Source organism: Rhinolophus sinicus, linkage group LG14 (genome assembly GCF_036562045.2).
Source record: "Rhinolophus sinicus isolate RSC01 linkage group LG14, ASM3656204v1, whole genome shotgun sequence".
Classification (NCBI taxonomy): Eukaryota; Metazoa; Chordata; class Mammalia; order Chiroptera; family Rhinolophidae; genus Rhinolophus; species Rhinolophus sinicus.
The window spans coordinates 41,564,503-41,589,817 of record NC_133763.1 but is presented as its reverse complement, the minus strand read 5'-3'; the positions used below and the strand labels follow the sequence as shown (position 1 = coordinate 41,589,817).

The following is a 25,315-nucleotide window of genomic DNA, read 5'->3' as shown; positions in this document are numbered from 1 at the left end:
GCTTTGCTGACATCTGCAGATTGGGGGTTTGGAGCATGATTCCGTCCCCAAGAACCCATTCATGGGTGTCAGACTGTTTTCTCGTTTGCTCTTTTTTGGTCATCTTTGGCTCTTGGGATGGAATGGTCCCAAGGAAGGGAGGCTTTGTTATTCCTTTACCTTGGAAGTGATAGACTTCCAGGGGCAGGTTTCAGTGGACTGCATCTGAGGCGGATGGTGGTTGACCTCCCAGAACTGCAGGACTGAGTCACATCATTGGATCTGTAGTGAAAGACAGCCCCGTGGGGAAGTGAGTCACCGATCTGTGCCACTGGAGAGTCACTGAGTGAGGTGAGCACAGAACAGGGCCCTCGCTGGGGAGTCTGGAGTGGGGGTCACACAGACAGTGCACACACGGAGTGCACAGGCCTTGGTTTATATGAGGAGAGAGGAGGGATCGGGGACGTGCTCAAGGGGGAATATACTGGTTTAGGAAAGATTAGCGTGTGTAACACTGGAGCCAGTGTCCTTAGGCAGGAAGGGAAGTCTGCTATGTCATCCGGGATTTCTCCCTGCCTCCAAGACAGACTTGTCCCTGTAATACCCAAGAAGCGGGCATCAGGGGGCTCCCAGCCTTCAGCTGTCATTGCTGGGGGGATCAGCTAGACCTTGGACATGTTTTGGCCTGATAAGTAATAGGTGGCTAGGAAGAGAGGGATGTAACAAATTGTGGGGTAGCCCAAGGTTTCACTTGCATTAGCTGGGCCTCACATCACCTGTAAAAGAAGATCACATCTGGGATTCCCAAGGACTCCGGGTGGAAAAGTTCAGCTGGGGCGGTGATTCCATCCAGGGTCAGATCTGTTGTCACCCCTGCCAAATCAGAGCTCAATAGTAGAATTAGCTGGCGACCACTTCAATTCTTTCAATACCTGGCATTATGTAACCTTCCTTCATCTCATCACATCCCTGAGTGGCTCATGAAAGGGTGAACCAAAGGTTGGTCAGAAGCCCCTGTGGCACTTGGTGCCCAGGATGGAATAGAAAACAGGTCTGGAGGTTGGTCTCCTCATCTGGGGCCTCTTACCTCAGAGCCTGGCAGCCGCCCTTTCTCTTACATGTGTACACACTCAGGCAAGCTGGAGCAGCGAGGCTACTCACCGATAAGTCGATCAGCAAGGCTGACAGGTTGTGAGGACACTCCCGCCTTGTAGCCGGTCATCTCGGGGGGAATGATGACCGCCTGGCAGACGTAGGCTGTGATGGATTTGGAGAAACTTGATTCGCCCTCAGGAATCCGGAAGTCAGTGACATTGTCGCTACACACGGACATTTTCTTACCCTGGGCAGGAGGGTGTGGGAAGGAGTGAATACTCCCAGAACAACCAGAAGGAAACCGGGGACAGTTTTTCTCACATCTAACATTTCAGCCTTCTGATGGTATGTGGCAGTGGAAGAATTCATCCCAGATCTAATTACAAGACAGGTTTTTTTTAAAAAGCTAAAAATAAGGCCTCGGTGTCCTAGTTTCTGGAACTCTGGCTCAGGGGTCCCCCGGTCTTTTTGTTTCCTTGGAATCGTGGGAGCCCCATATGAGCAGGACTATAATGGTGGTAACTGATTTGGAGACCTGGTCTACCAGCTACCAGTCAAGGGCCTTTCTTATCCTAGTCAGTTTTCTAGACAGTTACTGAAATACGTAACTGATCCCATGAAATTTTTTGAACACCTGGTCTGGTTCACACTCTCTCTCTGCGTCTCCCTTGGTGCTGTGATTTTCCCCGTGCTTGTCTCAGAAGCACTTTCCAGAGAGAGACTTCCAGAGGTTAAAACAGACCCCATAACTAGCCCCTTCCCTGCCTTGGGATAGGACATCTTAGGACCCATTGGAACCTACAAGTATGCCATTAAAAATTTTTTCTCAAGAGAAGACATTTTGCTTCTCCAGTTTTTAGCAACCCTCACTGTATAAGAAATCTGGAAGATGATGTTAGGAACTGAAACTCCGTCCTCAGGATTTTGTAATAGAGGAAATATGAGGTATTGTTCCTTTAAAAATATTAAATTTATGGAATATCAATATGTAACTTGTTTGCTAATATAAAATCATTTGTTCAAGATGTTAAATTTAAGTGGACTAAGCATTTAGAATGTAGGGTTTTCAATATTGTATATTTTATTACAAATCGAGCTAAGCTGCTAAATCTGATATCTCAGTTTATTTTCTAGATTGTAAGAAAGAACATGAGAACAGAAAGAAACCTTTACATTATAATAAAAGAGTTGCTTTGTTTTTGAACTGAGGGTCTATAGTATGACAGTACACAGTAAACATTTTTGAAAAGAATAAAGGGGCAAGCCAAAAACACACACACACACACACACACAAAACCACACAAACGCTCCAAATTCCCCATCTTCACCTCTCTCTCTCAATTCACTGAATGAAACTATTGCTACCTGCGGCTTTAATCAGTCTCAATTTCTGAGTTATCACTGTCACTTCTGAGGTTTTATTTTAACTTCTGCAAAGACTGTTAAAAAACAAGCTAGAGACATCTATCTCTAATCTTTCATCGGTTAGTTTATTTCTTGACGTGTTCTCTACCCAAACACAAACCACCAGTTTTTGCGTGCTGCAGAAGATGGGTAGAAGCTGTGTGGTGCTCAGGCCTTATCTCCACACAGAGTCACAGACGAAATGCTCAGGACGCTCTGTCGTTTGTACCGTATGAAGCTAGCTCTCCAACTGCTAATCTTGGCTTGTTTGTCATTTAGTCAAGTGCACGAGCGGTATGACTACCCTTTACATTTCTGCCTTTAAATGTTAGATCCAGAGTATTTGCAGCAGCATGAAATGGCTGGTGGTAACATTCTTTCCTTATAAAGCCTTTCATGTTACTTTCTTTTGTACTGTCAGCAAAGATACATGCAGCTGATCTAAGAATAATTTACTTTAGCTTCTAGAAAACAAATGATAAGTGCCATGATTACTGAAAACTGCTTTTTAAGGGAAAGAAATCTTCCTCTTGCATCGTGTTTATATACTCATTTGAGGGAATAAAGGTCAGGGAGGAATAAATGAACATCTTATTTTAAACACTTTTATTTTCCTAAATTTTTATAATCCAAGTGATTTAATTTTAGGGCGAGTCCTCAGGGAGAAGAATAACCATTTAGAAACCTTTCATCTTCTCCATCTCCTCTACCTGAAGGTTTTTCTAGCTTTTCTCCTACGTCCATCTCTGGTCTCTGATCCACTGGCATCCCCTTGCAATTCCCACGGTGTCAGCACTTGCACACCTTACCTGGTTTCCACAGAGACTTAGGGTAAAGTGATGGAAATATTTCAGCCCTTTGGAAGTGAAGCTTGGCCCTCCAGCCAGAGAGATGGTGTCTGCCAGGGCCAAGAAGTTGTAGTCGAAGGTTCTGCTTGGAGTGCTGACGGAGAAGGTACAATCGTTGTAGCACAGAGACTGGATCTAAGGGGAAAGTGGTCCATGAGGCCGGCTGCTCGGGCGGGGCCCTGCAGGAGACCCCAGTGGAGACCCAGCCTGTCCAGCCCAAGTGAGGTGAGAGGAGGAGGAAGTAAGGACTGTGGCTGGGCAGTAAAAGGAGTGAAACGGGCTAGTGGGGTTTATGCACATCTTGCCATTCAATTATTAGCACATGTATGATGTACAAACCGAAACCCATTTTTCGGTAAGTAGTTGGGTCAGATTCTATCACCTCGTCCTGATGCTTAAATTATAGAATTCTCTCAAGACACAAGGTAGCCCTTCTTGTCTTCAAGCAGAAGACAACCAGGTGCTCACTGGAAGAAGGCTATCCAGGGGGGCAGGGCGGAGAACTACAAACTTTGCCCCCTCCCCTATATCAAACTCACTGAGCCCTGCTTCCTCTTTCCTAGGTTCTCTGTAGGAAACTGAACTTCAAAAGGGCTTTATTCCCCTTCCTTGCTCTGTTTTGGGGGGGGGGGTCTCCTCCATTCCACAGCTGTCTTACACAACCGTCATTCCCTCCCAGAGCAGCAGAGGGAGCCCCAAGGGAAGAAGTTTGTGGCAAAAGTCCAGGGTGCCCAAGAGAGGTTGCCAGGGGCCTGTAACACTGTTGCTCTCCCTGCACAGCAAAACCGAGCCAAGTTTGCAGATTGTATAGAGACTGCCTTACAGATGTACGCCCACGTGGTTGTGATCAGTGAAATGCAAGTGTCCCTAAAAGCATTAATGAATACTTAAGAGCTTTTAGTTGTAGTACTTCCTTAGATTCAGACAGTACATGGGCCAACAGTACATGGGCCAACAGTACTGCTTTTCGCTTTAGAAGAAGCTGCTGGGACAGAAGACGGCAATGCCAATTAACCGTGTGTCCCAGCAAAGGTGGGTGACCTTCCCAAAGAAGAGGGGGCGAATTCCCACGACAATCAGCTGGAGGGAAGTAGGCTGAATTTGAGCCACAGGCCGCACTCTTTCTTCCCTTCAGGTCTCTGCACAGATGCCAAGTAACCCTGAGGACCAGAGGGGCCCAGATCTCCCTTACTCATCTCTTGAAGATGACACCTGTCCATGGCTGAGGCCTAGACCCGGGGAACCAACTGCTACAGGTAAGAATTTGCCATCCACGGTCACAGCCTGCCTGGCTGTCCTCCGGGACTCCAACCTGGGAGTGTGCGCCAGAGAGCACGTGGGGATCAGGCCCTCAGGAACTCCGTCTCGGGCCTGGCACCCTCTGAGGTGGTCCATCCCCAAGACCAAGGTTAGAACGCACAACACACTGCTGGCACCTTGTTGCTCTTGGTCCCTGGACCGCAGGGCGTGCAGGCCTGGACTCCATAGGGCTGGTGGGCTTTCAGGATCGTGTTAGGGGGGCAGGAGTGGCAGGTCCCTGAATCCCGGTCAATGTAGTGGCCAGCAGGACAGGAGGTGCAGGAGGAGCCCACGTCAGAGGCTTCCAGGGCACAGGGACGGCAGTAAGAGGCCACCCCATCCATGACGTTGGTGACATTGATGGAGTAGATCTTAGCGACATCACTGGTGTACTTTCTGCCCTGGAAACAGGGAAACGAGAGGGGGTGGAGGTGTGGGATACCAGCAGCAACTGAGTTCTCTGGAAACAGTAAATTACTTGCTACTTCATCTTTTTTATCCTATAAAACTTGGGAACAAGCTTAGAAGCATCCGATTCTTTTTACTCACTTAACAGTAGCTCTTTGTGTACGTTTTGTGTAATTTTAAAACAAGACTTTTTGTGTAATTTTAAAACAAGACTGGACCATTTTAAATGATGTATACAAATATTAAGTGCCATCAGGAAATATGCAGTAGATAGTGTTGTATGAAAAAAGCAGGTCTTTTCCCTGTGAGAGGGAAAAAAATGTAGAGTATCTCCTGTGTAGATCATACTTAGATGTTACCTAGGTAGTGGGATTACGAGTGATTTTATTTCTTCCTTTTGCTTCTTTCCGAGTTTTCTGCAGTGAACTTGCACTACTTTGAGTTAAGAAAATAAAACCAGACTTATTATTATTAAAAACAACAACAGGAGGGTAGATGTGTGGCTTAGTTGTTTGGAGTGTGTGCTCTCAACCACAAGGTTGCCGGTTTGACTCCTGCAAGGGATGGTGGGCTGTGCCCCCTGCAACAAACAACGGCAACTGGACCTGGAGCTGAGCTGCGCCCTCCACAACGAAGACTGAAAGGACAACAGCTTGACTTAGAGCTGATGGGTGCTGGGGAAAACACACTGTTCCCCAATAAAAGTCCTGTTCCCCTTCCCTGTTCCTCCCCAATAAAAATCGTAAAAAAAACCACCAACAACAGGGATGAACAGAGTATACCAGGTCAGGCACACACATGTCCTCAAGGCAGGGGCTGCTGAGGAGAGACAGGTAGTTTAAGGAGCTTACCTGGAAGTCGTTTGGACAAGGCTAACTGCTTCTCTAGTGCACAGCTGAACTAGCAACGCTTCTGGGCTGTATGGATACATAATGCCTTGCAGATGTACGTCCCTGTGGTTGTGACCAGTGAAATACACAGTCTGGGGCTGGACCAGGTAGCTCTCTGCGGGACGCCGTAAGGCCCTTCTAACCCGTGGGTTCTGAGCCTCACACTCCTACTTCGGCTAATGCTAGCAGTCCCCCGGGGTTCAGAGGTCTCTCATGGGAGCTGGGTCTGAGGAAGGGGAGGAGCTTACTATCTCGTGGAAGGTGGTCCTCTGGAAGGCCCAGGTGAAGCTCATGGTCGCGTTCTCCTCGATGATGTAGGTGTAGGACTGCTTGCCTTTGGGACCTTTCCACGTCTCCACCGGAGTGTTGGTCTTAGAATTCACACCCTACACCCAAGACAGACAAGTGCAGAAGGCAGCCTGTCTGTGTGACTGCTAAGGAAGGGGGTGCCCATAACACTTGAGTCGTCCCAGGGGCCACTCACAGTTGGCCAGACCCATGTTAACCTGTGAAGTCCCTGATGGACAGTCTGGGCCCTTCCTCTGTGAAATCACTACGTATAAGCAGGGTGTCAGTTATGTGGATGCACCAGAGGGCTGAGGGAGCCAACCCTCCCACTAGCCCTGCAGCCCCATAGCGGGCAAAGCAAGGAAAGCGTACCACCATGAAGTAGAGCTCGCAGTTCACAGAACAGATGGTCTCGAAAACAAACGTGATCCTGGCCACCTCTTTGTTCTCCGTGTCCGCCGTCACCGACTGTGGAGCTCTGTGGGCACAGATCTTAAGTCAGTCCCAGGGACCCGGTGGTGCCCAGGGGGATGGGATTTAGTTCTGAATATGTTGGAAAGAGCAGGGACTAAGTCCAGTCCTGCCTCCCTGGCTGTATGGCCTTGACGTAGCCAAAGTGTAGTTTTCTCACCTGTAAAATGGAGGTGATATTATTAATATCTTTCTTACTTACCTGTCATCATTGTGGTGAGAGCCAAAGGCATCGCAGATGGAGAAGTGCTGTGTGAAATGCTCTATAGCCTCATGAGCAGAATGTGGCCCCAGACTCAGCTCATGACACATGCCGAACCTCAGGCCCCTCCCTAGACCCCCTGAGTCAGAATCGACGTGTGGACGTAACATGACATGGCATCATCCCCAGGTGATGTGTATGGACATTAAAGTTTGAGAAGCGCCACTATCATAAGAGGTGAATTGTCTGCAATGATGGAGCAGCTCAGCCCCTGGTTTGCATGAGCAGATGCTTCAACTTGCAATCTCTTCAGCCTCGTTCTCAGGCTGGTCCTTCTTTTGGGGGAAGAGAGAGCCATACCCAAAGGGGCAGGGGAGGGTGGTGGGTGGCAGCGTGGGTGGGTGAGGTACAGAAGCTTTCACTATGGCAATCAGATTTGCAAATTGAAAAGTACTTTCGGGAATGTTACACCCCCAAAAAGCCTAAAAAATGTGCTCGTCTCGCACACACGGGATATATCTGCTCCGCTCTGAGTAATGTAAATTAAGGGAAAGGAGACTAATACCCTTTGAACAATTCCCGTGGGCTGAGCACCATGCCAGGGGTGGAAAGGAGGGAGTCTGAAGGAGGGAACAGAGAAGCCAAATTGGCAACCGGGGAGCCCCTTCAGTGGTTCCCCCGCATCTTGAAAGCACGTCTGGGCAGGAGGTTCACTTGGGCTTTGGAAATCCATTTATGGCTTTTCTCTGGCTTTGGCAATTTGCTTGAATTCTGAGGACCTTCAGGTCCTGTCTACATAGTTGTGCTAATGAATGTGCTGGAAGAATCATCTCAACCTCAGTTAGTCCAAAATCAGTCTGTCAGGCCCCCTGGTGCTGCACACCAGGGTCCTATAGGGGCACAGTGTTCCCAAGTTCACACAGCCCGTAGGGGGCAAAGTTCAAGTGCACTGGCCTGCACTCTTTCCACACGGTACCACACTGTCTGTAGTAGTTTTTTTTTAATGGCAAACAAATTGCTATTGTGCTAGGTATCCTTGGGATATGGGGATAAATATGACAATAAGAACAATCCCTCCCTATTATCTTGCCCCAAATAAAGATGAACTGTCTATGGGCACTCCTGGCCCATTAAAAAATTTTTTTAAAAAATCTTATCTGGTGCTGTGAGGAGGAAACATTCAAATAGCGTGCGGGCAAGTGACAGGAGAAGCTGGATGGGATGGGAGAGCCGTAGGGGAGTCAGCATGGGCAGCAGCTAAGAGCCTGTGTCAGCGTTCACCTTCCCTTTATGAGACCATCACCGCGCTCGCTCAGCTCTGAGCTGATACTTCAGCACGCCAGAGCCCTCTCTACAAATTCCGAGGTATGTGGGACTTGGATGTGTCCGAGGAGGCCTGGGCTGCCCGTTAGCTCTGTATTCCTCACCTAAATCCTGGCACAACCAGAGTGAGAATCATGAAGTCGTTGTCTGAGGCTCCAGCAGCTGTGTAAATGTGATCACCGGCCACCTCCCAGCCTGGAAAAGGAATGCGGTGAGTTAATGCCTCCGTGACCTGGGCAGACGTGCGCCCAGATGGCCCTCTGGGAGAGAGAGAGCACCGTCCTTTGAGGTGTCCAGAACCACCGCCAAACAAACCATGTTACTCATCCCTCTGCTTTGGTCAGAGACTCTGGAGCTCTCACACCAAGACGTCTGGGGTATGTGCATACTGTTTCTAGTTATGCTTCAGCCTCTGAAACTCAGATTTGGCAGAATATATGCCCATGAGGAGTGGAACTTGCAAGGGAATGCGTAGCTTGACTCGCTCATATTTTTCCAGTTCTCACTATTTTGAAGAAATGCAAACTTGGAAGAGTCCCTGCAGGAGTGCAGGGAGCTGAGAGCTCGTGGTAGGGGGAGAGGCCCTCACCTGCTGTGCCTCACCTGCCATGCCTCACCTGCCGTGCCTCACCCGCCATGCCTCACCCGCCATGTCTCACCCGCCGTGCCTCACCCGCCATGCCCTCACCCGCCATGCCTCACCCGCCATGCCCTCACCCGCCATGCCCTCACCCGCCGTGCCTCACCCGCCATGCCCTCACCCGCCGTGCCTCACCCGCCATGCCCTCACCCGCCATGCCCTCACCTGCCGTGCCCTCACCCTCCGTGCCTCACCCGCCATGCCTCACCCGCCATGCCCTCACCCGCCGTGCCCTTACCCGCCGTGCCCTCACCCGCCGTGCCTCACCTGCCGTGCCTCACCCGCCATGTCTCACCTGCCATGCCCTTGTACTCAAAGTTGATCCCACTGAGAACCGTCGTTTCCATGTTCGTTGGCAGCGTATTCCACCATTTGTATTCAAATCCCACAACAGGTTCAGTCCCAGCTGGGCAGTGGCTGCAATCTGGGGGAACCACAAGATCCTGTGGTCAGTAAGAAGGCTGCAGCCACCTGACTGGAGCTGCTGTCACACAGACAAGTGGCAATAGTCGTGGTAACAGTCGCGGTCAGCCGCACAGGGTGGTGCTGAGCTCCGCTGCACCGTTGTATCAAGTCGCCTCGAAAACACTCTGACAATGTATTTAACAAACTCAAGACGTAAACACTGACTCTTCATTTCAATATTTCAGCTAACCTACTTGCCCACCAAAATGTTCATTTTTGCACTTAAATGTATCTTCTATTCTGATCCATGTAGTTCATAGTGTCACGTTATGATCAGTAAACGCATTCACATAGGTACACCCACCCCCACCTCCCTCTTGCAGCGCGGCTGACAGGTTCTGGTTGTACCCAGCTGGCCATGCCAGCTCCCCAGACCTTCTGGTCAGCATCCCTGCCACCACGCGCAGCCTCTGTGGTGAGGACAGGGTACCTTCAGGCCTGAGCCACACTCGCAGTTGGAGGAGGAGGAGGAGGAGGGCAGGCAGTTCCCAAAGGTGACTCTGACCTCCACACAGAGCCCACCCGGACCTCTCTCAGGTCCCTAGCGGTGGCCTGGCCCTGACTGCCTCCCTCAGGAGGAGAGTCCGTGCTCAGCTGCCCGCCCAGAGCACCCACCCCCATGGCCCTCTCCTGTGCGTGACGTGGGCACTGGGTGGTAAGGGGTTACCGGAGCCATTGGAGTACGAGCCGTAGGGGCAGGGCTTGCAGGTGCTGTTGTCGGTTTTGAAGAAGCCTGGGTTGCAGGGCGGGCAGCGGGTCTTCACGCCAGAGGCCGGCAGCCTCACCGCCCCCTCGAGATCCTCGCTGCAGATTTTCGGCTGCGCCCATTTGTACATGAGCTGTGTCTGCAGAAATGGATTGAGAACGGCTCAGCCTGTGTGGGATTTGGCACATCTTTCGGAAAATTTACCTCGGGGCTGGGGGGATTCTGGGCTGTCATGGAAGCTCCAGGGGGGGAGGGGAAACTGCTGTGGTCACTGATATAGCACAAGCCTCCGGCCCCGCTCCTGGCACATGGCTGTGCTCAGTGAGTGTCCGTCTGCAGGGGGACTGCTGACGAGATGAAGAGGGCTGTGCCTCACGAGGGCTGTGTGACAGGGCCCAGGGGGGAACTGTTGTCTCCAGAGAAAGCTCTGATTCCAGTGTAGAATCTTATTAATACTGCAAGTCACAGGAAAAGCAACTGGTGAAAATTCCAGAACAGAGAGCACATGGCATGGAGGTGGCCTACATAACCCCCGGGAAACGGGGTGGCTGCGGTGTCCCGATTTGTCTTCCAGGGGTGTTGTTCACTTTTTCATTCATTCAGGAGGCAGTTAGAGAAAGCCTGATCTATCTATGCCAGACCGGGTGGCTCAGAGATGACTGAGATGTGGCCCTTGCCCTCCAGGAGCTCATCACCGAGCAAGGGCAACAGTCCCATGATAACAACCCACAGGGGGGTTTGGACACTGTCCTGGGACATCCAGGCAAGAAGGGGAATGTTGGTCAAAGCGCACAAACTTCCAGTTACAAGACCAGTACATTCTGAGGATGGAATGTACAGCACGGCAGTTACAGTTAATAGTCCCGTATTATAGCCTTGAGAGTTGATGAGAGAGTACATCTTAAATGTTCTCACAACAAAAAAGAAATGGCAATGATGTGAGGTGCTGGAGGTGTTAGCTAAGACGATGGCAGTCCTCATTTTGTGAGACAGAAGTGTATCCAATGAACACGCTATACACCTTAAGCTCACACAGTGTTACATGTCAGTTATAGCTCAGTGAAGCTGGGGGCGTGGAGGCACATGGAACGGTCAGCCATCGGTCAGTAGACAAGAGAAGTGTTGTGTCTGTCACTCACTAGGGCCATCCCTAGTCTTTCAGTGGAGGCATTGGGTACAGAAGAGGGGGTGCCCTGCAGAGGCCCCTGCTGAGTCAGGGGTGAGGTTGGGCAGCTCCGAGCTTCCTGTGTGGCCCTGGGGTCAAGTCAGAGACAAAAGGTGCTTGTGTAGACTGCATTGAGGTGACGGTGACAAGGGTCTGTGCGGCTACTATACTTGTAAAAGGGTGGATGACTAAGGCATCGGTCCATTTTATTGAGAAGAAATGACACGGTCTTCAAAGATGCCCGAGATGCCTTATTGCTGGTGAGACCTGGGGCCCTCCTCCCCTTGCCGGCTCAGCCTGCCTCCCTGTGAAGAGCAGCCAATGGCCAGGGCCCCGGGCTCATGCTAATTTATGCCACCCGGCTGTCTCCTTGAGTCTCATGGAGAGACAGGCCTGTGGAGCAGGACGACTGACGTGGGCCATCTCTCGGAGCAGCAGTTAGCAGCCCCCATGGATTGGCCACTGAAACATCACTGAGGCACCGCAGAGGCCACAGGGACAATCATAGGAGTTGGCCTGAGGTGTGTCCCTGGATTTTAAAATACAGCATAGAAGACAGACAAACGGAAATCATGAGACCGAGCAGAGCGAGTGTGGGCGTGAGGCACGAGACTTCGCTCAGGGGTTCCAGGTGACGGCAGGTGGACGTGCATGCCTTCACTGTACATCTCTAGGGTGTCCCCCCTGAGCCGTGGCTGCCTGCAAGGTGGGAGCACTGGCTCTGGCCCGACTCAGCATCTGAAATCCCCGAGGGGGGCAGGTGCGGGCAGACACCCAGGCTCGCACGCAGCAGAGCACACCACAGAGCCAGAGGGCTTTGGCCTAAGCTACGAGGGCAGAGCATGGGCGAGAGGGAAGCGAAGACAGCCGTGCAATGTTCCCAGGGAGCAGGACAGGAGCAGGACGGTCCTCATTTAGTTAGTGAGTCAACTGAGGTCAAGAAAAGGACAATTTTCACAAGGTCATATAGGACACCAGACGCTATAGGAGTGAGTCTAAGCTGCAATTGGTGAGACATGTAGCCATTCTTGCTTGGCTACTGCATGCTTCAAGCATGAGGGCTGGGGGAAGGGGGAGGGAGGGGAGTAAACAATCACTGTTAAGGACCAGACTTTCTCCCACGCTTGATTAGCAAGAGGAGACTTCAGCCAGCTGTGCAGCCAGCAAACATTTATGCATCCCAATAGCCAAGCATATGCTTAGTGCAGATTTCCCCACTTCTAATTCTGTCTTCTGTGTTAGAGATACAGACCGTTCATCCAGAGTATCTAATCTAAGACAGACAACCTCCGCTTGTGCCCTCAAACCATCCCTGACTGCTGTTCCTCGATCTCACCAGGCACTTGCTTGCCTCCTCTACACCTGCAGGGCCCTCTGCCCGGTGAGGGCTCTGGCTCCCTCCTCACTTCACTCAGGTCTCTGCTCAGCTGTTACCCCTCAGCGAGGTCACCCTCAGCCTCTCTATAATAGCTTCTCCACACTCTGTCGTTCTCTCTCTCCTAATCTTGTTTCAGTTTTTCCTCCTACCGCTATGACTACCATCCGATACGTCATACACCCATTTGTTATTCATCTGCTGTCTCCCCCCCAGTCCTGGTCACTCCTCTTCCAGGGCCGCCCAGCCCTGCACGTCTTGTTGCCTTGGTCCGGCCCTCTTTCTCTTGTCTCCATGCTCCCACACAGGACAGTGAGCTCCCTGAGGGCAGGAACCTGGCTTAGAATCTGATTGCCCCGCTGACGCACAATGCCAGCGATTAGTACAGAAAGGAAAAAAAAACAAAAAGACTGCTGACTCAGGGATGCTGTGGCCTCCAGGAAAGGCTCTCGGAGGCGAAAGCCACGCAGCAGTAAGTGTGCAAGGGTAGGCAGCCATTGCCCGAAGGGCTGAGCAAAGGAAAGACATCAAAACAAAGTGAAAGGGCTTTTTGAAGCAGAGCCTGTGTGGATAAGCGGTTGAACAAAGGTGGCAAAACACAGTTTCTGACCTGAAAACGAATGAGGCCATCTCATTTTGCCTCCCCACTGGCCCTAGGGTCACTGTGGAGGTTTGTGGGGTTTTCTCTGGTGCCAGCTTCAGGGACTGCTACAACTCCAAAGGTGGAAAGCCAGGGGGACGGGCAAAGGGGCCGCAGACCCGCGCTACCCACCTCTCCGTTGGCGTCACAGGCCGTGTGCGTGTAGAAATAGTCTTTGTCTGTGCAGGCTGGGCGCAGTTTGCAGGAAGAGGATCCTTTTTCTGAAGGACAGAAGCAAGGACAAATACGTGAAGTTATGTAAGAAAGCAGAGCTCTCGACCACTCGCCCGTGACCTATGACCCTCGAGACGCTGAGTCACAGCACAACAGGGAGTTGCCTCAGTGGCAGCATTTCTGGTCCCTAGAGCCCTGCACAGTCAGCTGTTTGTACCTCTCCATGGTGCTGATGAGAAACCACTGGGCCTGCACTGGGGGGCAGGGCATGGACAAGCGGACCTGCCAAAGGACCAGCCCCCAGGGCAGGTAGCTAGAAAGGGCATCTTGCAGGTCAACCACCGCGAACCCAAGTTCCCTGAAGCCACCACCTTCCAGGTACCTCGGAATCCTAACTGTGTGTGCGGTTCCTGCTCCTGAAGGATTGAGCCGAAATGCAGGAAAGTTTAGGACAGCACCTTCATACTCTGGTTCAGATTCTTTGTGAATTTTCTCTTAATATTTTCTTTCCACTTTTTCCACCCACCACCCCCGCAAGCATCTCAGCACTCTCTCGAACCCTTGACCTGCACCTGATAAAAAAGTGTTATTAACTATTCATTTTATGTATTTTGCTCTCTGTAAGTTCTCCTCATGTCTGTGTTCGTTCTGTTTTAATTCTTTAAACCCCTGGATAGCAAGAACTATTTCAGTGCATCTCTCTTTAAAGCAATGGTTTTCACCTTTTTGAATTACGAACACTTTTGCGAATTTGAAAAGAAAGACTGTTTCTTCTACCCAGAAAAATATACATAATGCATGCAAGTAAATTTGTAAAATTTCCAAGAAATTTACTTTCCCCTGAATAAAAACCACTGTTTTACACATGCCAATATAAGACTACTACTACGACGACTACTGCTACTACTGTTACTAGTACTGCTACTAATACTACTGTCACCACTATTTCTAATATGACTACTGTGTCCCCTGCAGGTAAGCATTTGATAATGGTGAGACTCCCTCTCTTTCTATATAACTTGACAGGCAGTATAGCAGAGTGGAATGAGATTTTAAGTTAGGCAGATCATTTAGTAGCTGTGTCACTTTAGGCAAGTTACTTAACCTCTCTGAGCCAGCGTTCGCATCTGCAGAGAAGGAATGTTAATATCTACCTTGCTGGAGCCAGCACATACTTGGCATGTTGTAAGTAGGGACTCCCGAAATGCTGGTAATTGTTATTACCTGGGTTTGTAGGAATTATTTTTATTTGGTAACTTTTATGGAATTTTAAATAAGGATTAAAAGTCTCTTTTCCTTCCAGTTTAGGGTTTATTTCTCAACTGATCCCTTCTTCTTCCCAAGGGACCAAATGAGTTCCTAGATCAGAAAATCTCCTAATTATTGCTGTGTTGGTCTGCACTGCGGAGTTCCCAAAACCACCCATTTCCACACCTCTTCTGTCGCCACCTTATTAGCTTGGGCAAGAGGGAACTACTGGCTGAGAAACAGCTGGGGTCTTCTCAGCTCATTTATGTGGTTAACAAGCAGAAGGCCTAATTCAGCATGGGGGATACAAGGACTTCTGCTTTTGATTGGCTTGTCTAGGAGAAATTTGGGGAAAGCTGCTGAAAACACTCCGGTTCCCAGGACTTTGCATATTGGATCTAGCAAATTGCAAGCTACGTGCTAGAAAGTGCATTCCACACCAGAACGTTTTTCTGTTTGTCAATATTTGCTCAACCTGACACCCTAGCTCTAGGTTTCAGCAAAAACAGTCCAGCTGTTTACACATTGACAACAGCTAAGTTGGTTTCAATAAATGATTAACCCAAAGCCTGAGATAGACCTTATTTCCTAGCTCAGGTTTCATCATGGTATGTAAGTTGGGTACTAGTCAAGTTTGAAAGATCAGCCTAGATGTTTGGTGAGAATGTGAAAAGTAATTCCTGTAGGATTGGCCTTTGGCGAAACTGTAAGCATATAAAGTTTATGTTGGGGCCTCCAACTCCTCTTTCTGCACCTTCTTCCTCATTTCAGTGTCCTCTCTTGCCTCCAGGATGACAGTGTTCTCATGTTGATCCATTTTATCAAAGGAAAACATTTCCCCTGAGGATTGAGGTACCCAGTGAACACATGGCCCAGCTCAGATACTATCTGAGACTCTGAGCAAACCCCTTAACCTCTCTGAGCTGTTCCTGATTCATTTGTAGATGGGGAAGTCACTCCTGTACGATGCTGTGAGTAATAAATGAGATGTTTTATAAATTGTAAACTTTTATACAAGTGACATATTATGATTGTTATATATGTCAAGAATATTTTTATATTAGAAGAGGGCTGCTGGAACAGGCCTTAAGGTAAATGAATTAATAAAATTACTTCATGCCAAGCACTGTTCTAAATCCTTTACCTGTATTATTTAATCCACACAATAAAACTGTGAGGTAGATATGACTATTGTCATTTCCATTTTATGGATGACAAAACTGAGGCCCAGACATGCAACTTGCCGAGGGTGGAACAGCTAGTAAATGGTGGAGCCAGGGAGTTGAACGATAGTAATTTTGTTCTGGAGTCCGTGCTCTTAAATCCCGCGCTATTCTGTTAGGAAATGAATCCCTAATATTAAATGTAACACCAAGGAATTAATTCTACTGATCAAATTTTAGGTGTTAATGAGAAAGATGCTTTCAGTGAATCCTTTCACCTTAACATGTCCACCCCCATTGGCTCTGCCTCAGCCTAGGTCCTGGATACCAGCAATGGAGCCTGTCACACAACCTCCCGGCCGGGCCCTCTGCCTCCAGCCAGCCATTCCTTTCCTCATCCATTTCCCAAATGGCAGCCAGAGGGGTCTTTCCAAAGCACAAGCCAGATCAGGTCACTCCCCAGCGTAAAATTCTTTAATGGCCTCCACTGCTGAAAAGATCGAATCCCAGTTTTTGAGCAATGGCACAGAAGGCCTGGTCCATAATCTGCTCCCTGCCCACCTCTCAGCCTTGGATGTGACTTCTCCCAATGAGCTCCAGCCATGCTAGTTACTGAAAGTTCCCCTGAGCCTTCTGGCCTTGGCTCACACTTCCAGAACATCCAGCCCCCATCAAATCTCCAACTCCTCTTTCAAGACTCAGCTTATCTCTAAGACCACCGCTCGGGAAGCCTTTCGTCCGTCCCCAGACAGGACGGACCACTTCACTTCTCTGCCTCCACTGCACGCGACACCCAGCGCTCCTGTCCCAGCACCTCCTGCGCCATGGAGCTACTGTGCTTAGGTGTTTCTATAACCACGTTTCCACTTTTCAACATAAGCTGGAAGGCAGGCACCAGCTCTAATCCTAGCACCAAGCTCAAGCCCTGGCATCTAGCAGTCACTCAACTGATTTGTAAATGAAGATGGACTGGCCACAGGGCCTTCTGTCACTACTCCCTTCGTGCACCTTCCATCATAGGCCCTCATCAAACTCTGCATTTTCCCAGCTTCCCACTGACACTGTGTTCTAGAAGAGTCAAGTCCCAAAGAAACGTGACTCTCTTTGTACCCCTGGCTGGTGAAATGGTCAACAAGCTGACCACGCTCTTCATAGTAAAAACTTACTACCCAGTCAAAGGGGTCGGTTGGGGAATCAGTGCATAGATTCTAAGAATTCAGACTCCCAACCGAACACTTTTGTAACAGCTCCCTGGATAAAAATCGGTTTACACAGAGTTGATCAAAATACTCTAGGCAGTTTTCCTAGAAACACCTTGCCATTCAAACCCTTGTACAAGAGCTGGGCTGGAAAGGGAGCTGGAGACTTAGACTAACAAATAACAAAGGCTGCCATTGATAGGGCAGGGAAGAGGAATAAGAAATTCAAGTGGAAAAACAGGAATTTAGACATAGATAAGAATTTCCCTCAAGATCTGAACATTCCTGTTCTTGCTGAAAACTAGACTCATTTGGCAAGATCTGCGTCGATAAATAGGATTTTTGTTTTAGGAATAGTGTGAAAATAAGCAGTTCACAAGGTCAGTGGTTGGTCTGGGCTGAGCAAATACACTGTAACACCTGTGTGAAGGGTGGGTGTGTCAGTGTAGGGACATGGGTGTCTGCTTGAGAGGGGGCCTTGAGCTGGGTTTGTATATGGTCGTGTGAGAAAGGAAAATGGAATAGTTATGAGTGTTTGCAGGGGAAGAGAAGGGACTCTTTCTCTCTCCCTACTAGTTTGTTCAGAACCTGTCTTGGCGATTGGTCCCCTTGCCAACCACTGGCCTGCCTGAGCAGAGGACCCTCTGGGAGCACTGCCAAGCTTACACCAGAGCCCTGCTGCCCCTGTGCCCCCCCAAATGCCAGGTCTTGTTTCTCAAGTTGGGATGCTTTGGGAAGCTATACAGAGACTGTAGAAATAGGCTGCTTCCTGCTGTCCTCTTATTTTCCCTTAGAACAGTGGTTTTCACATTGTGTTCCAAGGAACCCTGGATTTCCTAAAAAGGAAATCTTTGGATTCAATGGATGCTCAGGCTGATAATAGATTGTAAGTTCTATCTTTAGCGATTGTTATCAAAATATTTTGCTCATTAATGTAGCCTTATGGCTCTCCTGAATTAACTTTGATAATAATTGTTATAAATTAAAATATATAAATGTATACCTTTAATCCACTCTATCTGTTATTTATAATTATAATCTTATACTGTATAAGATTTCATTTAAAAATTTTTACTGCTTAAAAAGAAAGATCGTAATCCCTTTCCCTAGCTCTCCTAAGCCTCTGACACTGAGTTGTTTTTTACTTTTTGTCATGGCACCATGCACTTTTTACTGTCTAACATACTACATAAACTTTGATATATTTATTATTATAGCTATTGTTTATTGTCTTTTTCCCTCCAGAATATAAATTCCATGAAGACAGCATCTTTGTCTATTTTGTTTACTGATGTATTCCAAGCACCTAGAAGAGAGCCTGGCAGATAGTAGAGGCTCCATAAATACTTATTGAATGATTTCATTTTTATTTCCAGAGTGATTGGTGGAGTGTGGATTGGCAAGGCTCTTCCAGGGTGTAAGGGTTTAAGAATTATTAGTCTCGGGCCTGGGGCAAGATGGCGGAGTAGGTAAACGCTGTGCTTGCCTCCTTCCATGACCACACTAAAATTACACTAAATTACAGAACAGACAACCAGGAGAACCATCTGAATACTAGCTGAACAGAAGCCCTATAACTAAGGATGTGAAGAAGGAGCTACATTGAGACTCAAACTCTTTATATATTCTGAATATAAATAATTTTAAAAAAATGATCAGTCTTGAGTTTGACCAGAAGGACCGCTCTGCTTCCTGTTTCTCCCTGTGGTTTTTGGTAACGCCCATCGAACTCTTCCCGCCCTCAGAAACATCACCTGAGTATTTGTCAGGGTCACACTGGTGGCAAGAAGTTTCTCCTTTATTGGAATAAGAGTTGACTGGACAAAGTTTGCAGAAAGAGGAGCCCTGCTTGTCTGCGTATGTGCCGGGTTTGCAGGGGAAGCATTCTGAAGTGTAGGCCACCCCTAGGGAAGAAGAACAACACAGAAAAGCAAAAATGGAGCCTAGAGCCTGAGTGCCTGGGGACTGAGCCCCGCAGAGTCACAAGGCCAGAAATTCGGCAGCAGGGCCCAGCGCCAGCCCTGTTCTCCGTACCTGTTATGGCGATGTTTCTCACCAGTACTGCCTTGGAACCTTTGGACCACACTGAGAAGGCTGTGGTTCTCCAGTAGAGGACGTTATTGCCTCGATTTAGCTCGACCTGAAAACCACCAACAGGAAGAGTTAGTTCAGTCTCAGAAACAGATCTCCCTAATGCACTGGATTAGTCTCTTGTTGTGACCCCTCCTCTACAGTCTGCACGGCAGTGCCTATTCCAAGCCTCCCCCTCAACTTCCTCGGTTTTGCCCTTCCTCCCATCTTGGCTTAGCTCCTCTCTCCTTCTAAGCCGCCTCTGTAACCCTCTCCCGCCTTGTCCTGCTTCTCCCTCAGTCACATATACTATGAACATCTCTATGGTGAGACTGAGGAAGGGACCCGAAAGGACCTCGGGTGGCTGCAATTCCCTCATTCCTTGCTTCTGTTTACCCATGCCCCATCCCCAGAAGAACTGGCCCTTAATGCTGGAAAGCTGCTGGTCCTTGGAGACAAGTCAGAGGAACAAGTCAGCCCACACCCATGTTCTGTCAACTCAAGAGGAGAGAAATCATAGCATCCTCTTCCTGGCAGACCCCTGCACTCTAGGGAGAGGGGTGGAAACCCAGGCTGGGAGGAAGTACTCCTTAGAGGAAAGGCCCTTGGTCCCTTTTCTGGGATTTCTAGGGAAGGCTGATGTGTCCAGGAAAGGCTCTAGGAAGGCTGATACTCACACTGTGGAATTCCCATCCTTTCTCTGTGGTTTTCATCCACCGGGAGTCATCTGCATTGGGCTGGCACTGGTCATTCTGAACCTGAGATGGCAGGACTTTGGGGTCAGAGTGTCGGCCTTCTAAGGAAACGGGTCCCTCCCCGCATGCCACAGCACCCTTCCGGAGGCCCCTTCTTACGGGACAAGCGTTGCCAATTTCCTTTAGGAATGGGTCTCAGAACACATGAGCCTTGAAGTAGGGTAGGAGCTAGTCACACACACAAAACGTCACCAAAGAAATAGCTCAGAAAGGTTACATGCTGTTTTCATGTCTGAGCAAAGCAAAAACCTCTAGGACCTCCCAGATTCTGCTCTTTTCCCTAAGAGTCCCTCACCTCTTGAAGCTTCAGCTCATTTTGTCCACAGTTCTCTCCAGAGGGAAAACAATTGTGGAAATTTCCCAAGCATGACTAGCTTGTGATTCCCGCAAATGAATCTGAGCCCTGGAGCGTCTTTCCCTCCCACCCTCCCCCTTGGCCAGGGGCTTACAAAAAACTCAAAGATGATGCTGGAGTCTGGGTAGTAGTATTCGAAGTTGACAGTGCCCGACCGCTTCAAGTTGACAGCGTACATCAGCGTGGCCGTGCACTCATCTGTGTTGGAGGAGATGTAGTCGCCCAGGGGGACCCACTTGGACCTGTGGGTTGGAAGGGGAGCCAAGTTCACCGTCAGGGGCATGAGCCACCAGGCTCTGTGTGATATGCACGTCTCCTGTCCTGCTAGGTCTGTGGGGGGGATTCCAGATTTGTGATTCACAAGTGGAAGCAAAGACCTGAAAATGCTCAGTGAAGAATGACCTCCAGATTAAGGAGCCTGGGGGTACAGCCATCAAGAGGTGTGCCCCCACATCATGTAGTGCTACCTGGGAGAGAAATGGCAGGTGAAGTGGGGGGAGTGGCTAACATTTATTGATGGCTTACTAGCTCTCAAGTAGTAAACTGCTTTATATTAGGCTGGTGCAAAAGGAATTGCGTTTCTTGCAATTATTTAACCTTTTAAACCGCAATTACTGTTGCACCAACCTAATCATTTCTTTTCATCAGTAAGAGGAAGTGCAGGTTTTTCCCCCACTTAATGGATAATGAAACTGAGGCTTGGCAAGTATCTTGCCCAGTATCACGCAGCCAGCACATGGCAGGGCTGCGACGCTAACCCAGGTCTGCCTAACTCCAAAGTGTCAAAGAAGTCAGTAGATACAGCTATTCCTCAGAACTCAGAAGGCCATCCAGGCCACTTCACCTGTTTTTCTGGAAATGTCCACCAAGTAACTAGTTTTTATGGGATGGGGGTAGCCATGTTGATTTTATTTTCTAAATATCTCTCAACTCTGTCCACCCCGCCCAAAGGCTGTCCCTATTCCTCCTCCCCCCACCCTCAGCTCTGAACGGACCCCCTAACTCACCTGCCTGCATCCAGTCCTTCCTCCTCCAAACCTTTCTTCACACTGGCTGGAGAAACCCTCCAGGACACAAATCTGACCGAGCCACTTCCCTGCTGAAAACCCATTTCCCCTAGGACAGGGCACAAATTGCTCACCCATTCTCTGCACTCCAGCCCTAGAGAACTTCTTTCTCTCACCCCGGGTCTTTGCACATGCTATTCCCTCTTCCTGGAACACACTTCCTCCTCCCCTCTCTGTTTAAGTCCTACCCGTGTCTAAATGCCGCCTAATCTGAGAAGTTCTTGACTCTTTACCTGACTCTGCTGTGTGTGCCCTTAGCTCTCACTGCTTCCTTTCTCATAAGCACGATCCTACTCCATTTCATTTAAATACATTATGAAATATTTAAGACCCACCACCCTGCTTAAGAGATACAGCAAAAGCCCAGGTGGACCCCTCACTCATCTTAAGCCTCTTCCCATCACACACCCCTTTCCCCCGCTGCCAAGTAACCAGCCACTTTCCCCTGAGTTTGGTGCTTAATATCCCCATGTAGTTCTCTATCCTTTAGTAATTATGTTTGTATCTCTAAACAACATACGAGTACTTTGCATATTTTTAAGCTTCAGGTAAATGGTATCATAAGTATGTGTTTGGAAATTTCCCCCCCCTTTTTTTCCCCCACTATAATGCTTGTGGGATTCACCCATATTCACAGGTGTAGCTCTTCTTTTATTTTTACTACTATATAATACTGCGTCGTATGGCTCTACTCTATTTATTTACACATTGCTTGTTGGTGGACATTTTATTGTTTCCAATTTTTTGCTATTGTACCACCCTGTTAGGAACATTCTCCCCCTGTCTCTTTCCACACACGTCTGAGTGCAATGCCTGAGTAGAACTGCAGGTTTAGAGGGCATGTGAATCTCCAGCTCTGCCAGCTACTGCTACGTTGTTCTCCAAAGTGGTTGCTTCAATTTCACACCCACAGGCAGTGGAAGAGAGTTCCACATCCTCCCCCAACTTGGAAGGGTCAGACTTGAAAATTGCTGCTGATATGATGGGGTAGGGATAGAGTCTCACTGGGCTATAAATCTCCTTTCCTTGATTATTCGTGAGGTTGCACATCTTTTCTGAGTTTGTTTGCAGTTTGGTTTCCTCTTCTGATCGTACTTTAATTCTTTCATTGTCTGTCTTCCTGACTGGTTTGCAGACATGGTGAGGGCAGAGACCAGATTTATCTTGCTCACTGTTGTAGCCCCAGCACCAAGCCCTGGGTCTGGCCGGTAAGAGGGACTCAGAGGATTAAACAGAAGAAGGTAGGAAATGGGTGATCAAAGACAAGCCCACTGTTTCACCTGAAACCAGCCCAGGTCTCCAGTTGTTGGTAGTGGCCAGTTAAGGCAACTCAGACTAGTCCACTAGTTTCCCCATGTTTGTCAGGATAACATGGTACTTCCAGCTCTTCAACAGTTAGTGTTATTTTCAAATGGAAGCATCCAGAATACCTATTCTGAGCTCATCCAAGACACCCCAGCTAACCTAATGGTATCGATTTCTCCTGTTAAAAGAGACAACACTCAACGCTGGTATGTCCCCTGACATCAGATATCAGTAAGTCCCCAAGTTGGATGAATAATGAAGAGGATGCCATAAATGGGCTACATTTGCAAAATGCATTACAATGCTGATGTTTGTCAGAGCTGTCCCTGGTGAAGATCAGTTCAATTTCAATAATAACACATCTCGATGGATCTCGAGTGCCAGCCATGACTCTAAATTTCTTACATGTATCATCTCATTTAATCCTTACCAGAACCTATAAGGAGAGTACTATTTTTTACTATAAGGAAACTGTGGCGTGGACGTGATTAGAAAACATGTTCTTGGTCATTTAGCTGTGGTCTGCTTATGCCTGCTTCGCTTTACCATGGCCTTGTGGAAAGCGAGGACGAGGTGAGAAAGCGAGGAATTCTCACCCTGCCTGGCTCACGCTGCGTGGCACTGTTCCGTAAGTGCAGGTTAGAAAGAAGAAACTCTACAGGAAAACTTAGAAGCTTCCAATGTTTGAGACCCTTTGTCATGTGTACATCTGTCTTTCATTCTTATTTCACCTTCACAGGACCTGGCCTTCTGTCCTTTCTTCTCCACTAACATACAATAAATACCCTTTCTACATTGTTCCTCTTTGCTTCTGTTCCCTCTTGCTTATCCCAGTCTCAGATCTGAGAACTGTTTCCAGCATCTTAGTTCCTGGGACATTTATCCAGGAACTAAAGATGACTGAGCCCCTGGAGGCTTGGGATCTTGCCATGGAAACTCCATTGGGTTGGCTTGTTTTGTTCCCAAGTATTTATTTCATGTTGACTTTTTCCCAGATGTTAGATGCTGGAGTCACAGCAAAAGACAAAACAGACCTGCTCCCCTCCCTCTTGGAACCTGAATTGATTTCTAATTGAGGAGACAGAAACTTAACTAATCACACAGTTAATCATGGAGTAATAACTATGATACATGCCATACGGAAAAATACAAGATGATGCAGAGTGTAAGGGGGTCGGGGTGGCTTCTGTGAGGAAGTGGCATTGAGGCAGAGACCTGGGGGTGCAATAGGAGTCAGCTAGAAGAAGAGGTGGGACATGTTCTAAGGCCCCAGGAAGTAAGGAGCCTGGTGGCCAGCATGGCTGGAGCGCAGTAAGCAAGAGGGGAGGTACTTGAGAGAAGCTGGAGAATGGGCAGGGGGCAGAGGCCAGACCAGGCAGGACCCTGCAGACCATGGCAAGTATTGGATTTAACTCCAAGAGCAATAGGAATCCATAGAATCCAGGATTTTCAGTAGGAAAGTACTGTGGTTGGATTTGTGTTTTAAGTAGATCAGTCTGGCTGCTGGGTGGTCAGTGGCCTGGAGGAGGCTGGAATGGAAGCAGGGACCAGCTGGGAAGCGCTAGAGGCAGAACAGGCAGGAGGCGACGCTGGCTCCGGTGAGGTTGGAGGCAGTGGGTAAATACCAGACACTTGGTATCTTGGTACCGGCTCAATGATTGCCTTTCTGAGCGGCGGTGGGGGAATCACAAACCCTCTCTAGGTGGCCATCTCCTCCCATTTCTACAAAAGAGAAACCTCCTTCCCCCTCCCAGGGATGTCACGGACACTTTGAGATCCAGGCCCTTGGGGATCTGGGCCGTGGAAACGTAAGTCGCACAGCCTGCCTTGCCGAGAGGTAGTGATTTCTGGACTTTCAGGGCAGTCAGCCCCCAGAGGGAGAGAAGCCTTTTCTTTCCCCGGGGAAGAAGGATTGAGTGAGCCAGGCCGGCACCGTGGCCCAATCAATCACAGTCTCTGTTAGAACACAAGTGGGGGTGGGTGGTCTTAACGTGCATGTTCCCTCTCCTTCCAACTTTAATCCCCTCTAGCTTTAGTCCGCCACCATTGTCATGCTAATGATTTTGACACATACTACTGAACTCTAAAATAACATTAAAATTGGACTATGGAATGCCTGCTGCCTGGTTCTGACGATGGCACTTCTGGGAGATTTACCTATAACAAATAAGTTTTAGAAATCCAAATGGAATACAGTTTGTTAACTCCTTTTTATCCGTTTGATTGTTTGGGTACAAGAGAAGCTTTCATGTATGTACTTTTCTCCCACCTTCTTTGTCAATATTTATGAAGATTGGTGGACAGATTGTCTTTGGTATCCATGCTCCCCTCCCCCTTTTCCTCCCTAGGACCCAGCCTTGCCTTGCGCTCAATTATTTGAAGGTAGCAGCTTGGGGCAGTAGAAAGCTTGGGACGGGGTGTGCATTCCAATCTCACCAGTTGTAAGCTGGGTAACAAAGGACAATGCACTTATTGTCACTGACCAGTTCTTCATTTGTGTAACGGGAACAATCATACTTATTTCACAGGGTTCTTAGGAGGATCATAGAAAAGAATGCAGGCAAAGCATCCAGAATAGTGTCTGGACTATAGAAGGTGCACCATTTAGTTCCTATCCCTGGACTTATGCATCGAAAGATTTGATACAGAGCTTACCAGCTCTCCATGCACCCTGGGCTGAGCTTTTCAATTACTGAACAGATCTTCTGGGTTGGAAAATTTTCTGGTCCCTGGGGTCTCAAAGGGTTTGAAAGATATCGACCACCACTGACCACAGCTCTG

General features: G+C 48.6%; 1 protein-coding gene across 4 annotated transcripts in view; it reads right to left on the bottom strand.

Moving 5' to 3' along the window:
* ELAPOR1 (endosome-lysosome associated apoptosis and autophagy regulator 1) overlaps positions 1-25,315 on the bottom strand; it is a 60,067-nt gene that overhangs the window by 3,444 nt on the left and 31,308 nt on the right. For all 4 annotated transcript variants that reach the window (XM_019730524.2, XM_019730522.2, XM_074319206.1 and 1 more), the window contains exons 4-18: positions 20,257-20,404; positions 19,730-19,810; positions 19,017-19,122; positions 18,737-18,886; positions 13,331-13,419; positions 9,980-10,157; positions 9,143-9,271; positions 8,312-8,402; positions 6,584-6,689; positions 6,172-6,309; positions 4,763-5,026; positions 3,288-3,461; positions 1,141-1,321; positions 756-852; positions 160-261 (exon numbers count right to left, since the gene is read on the bottom strand). In XM_019730524.2, coding sequence (XP_019586083.2) covers positions 160-261; positions 756-852; positions 1,141-1,321; positions 3,288-3,461; positions 4,763-5,026; positions 6,172-6,309; positions 6,584-6,689; positions 8,312-8,402; positions 9,143-9,271; positions 9,980-10,157; positions 13,331-13,419; positions 18,737-18,886; positions 19,017-19,122; positions 19,730-19,810; positions 20,257-20,404 — 2,034 coding nt within the window. The remainder of the gene's footprint in view (positions 1-159; positions 262-755; positions 853-1,140; positions 1,322-3,287; positions 3,462-4,762; positions 5,027-6,171; positions 6,310-6,583; positions 6,690-8,311; positions 8,403-9,142; positions 9,272-9,979; positions 10,158-13,330; positions 13,420-18,736; positions 18,887-19,016; positions 19,123-19,729; positions 19,811-20,256; positions 20,405-25,315) is intronic.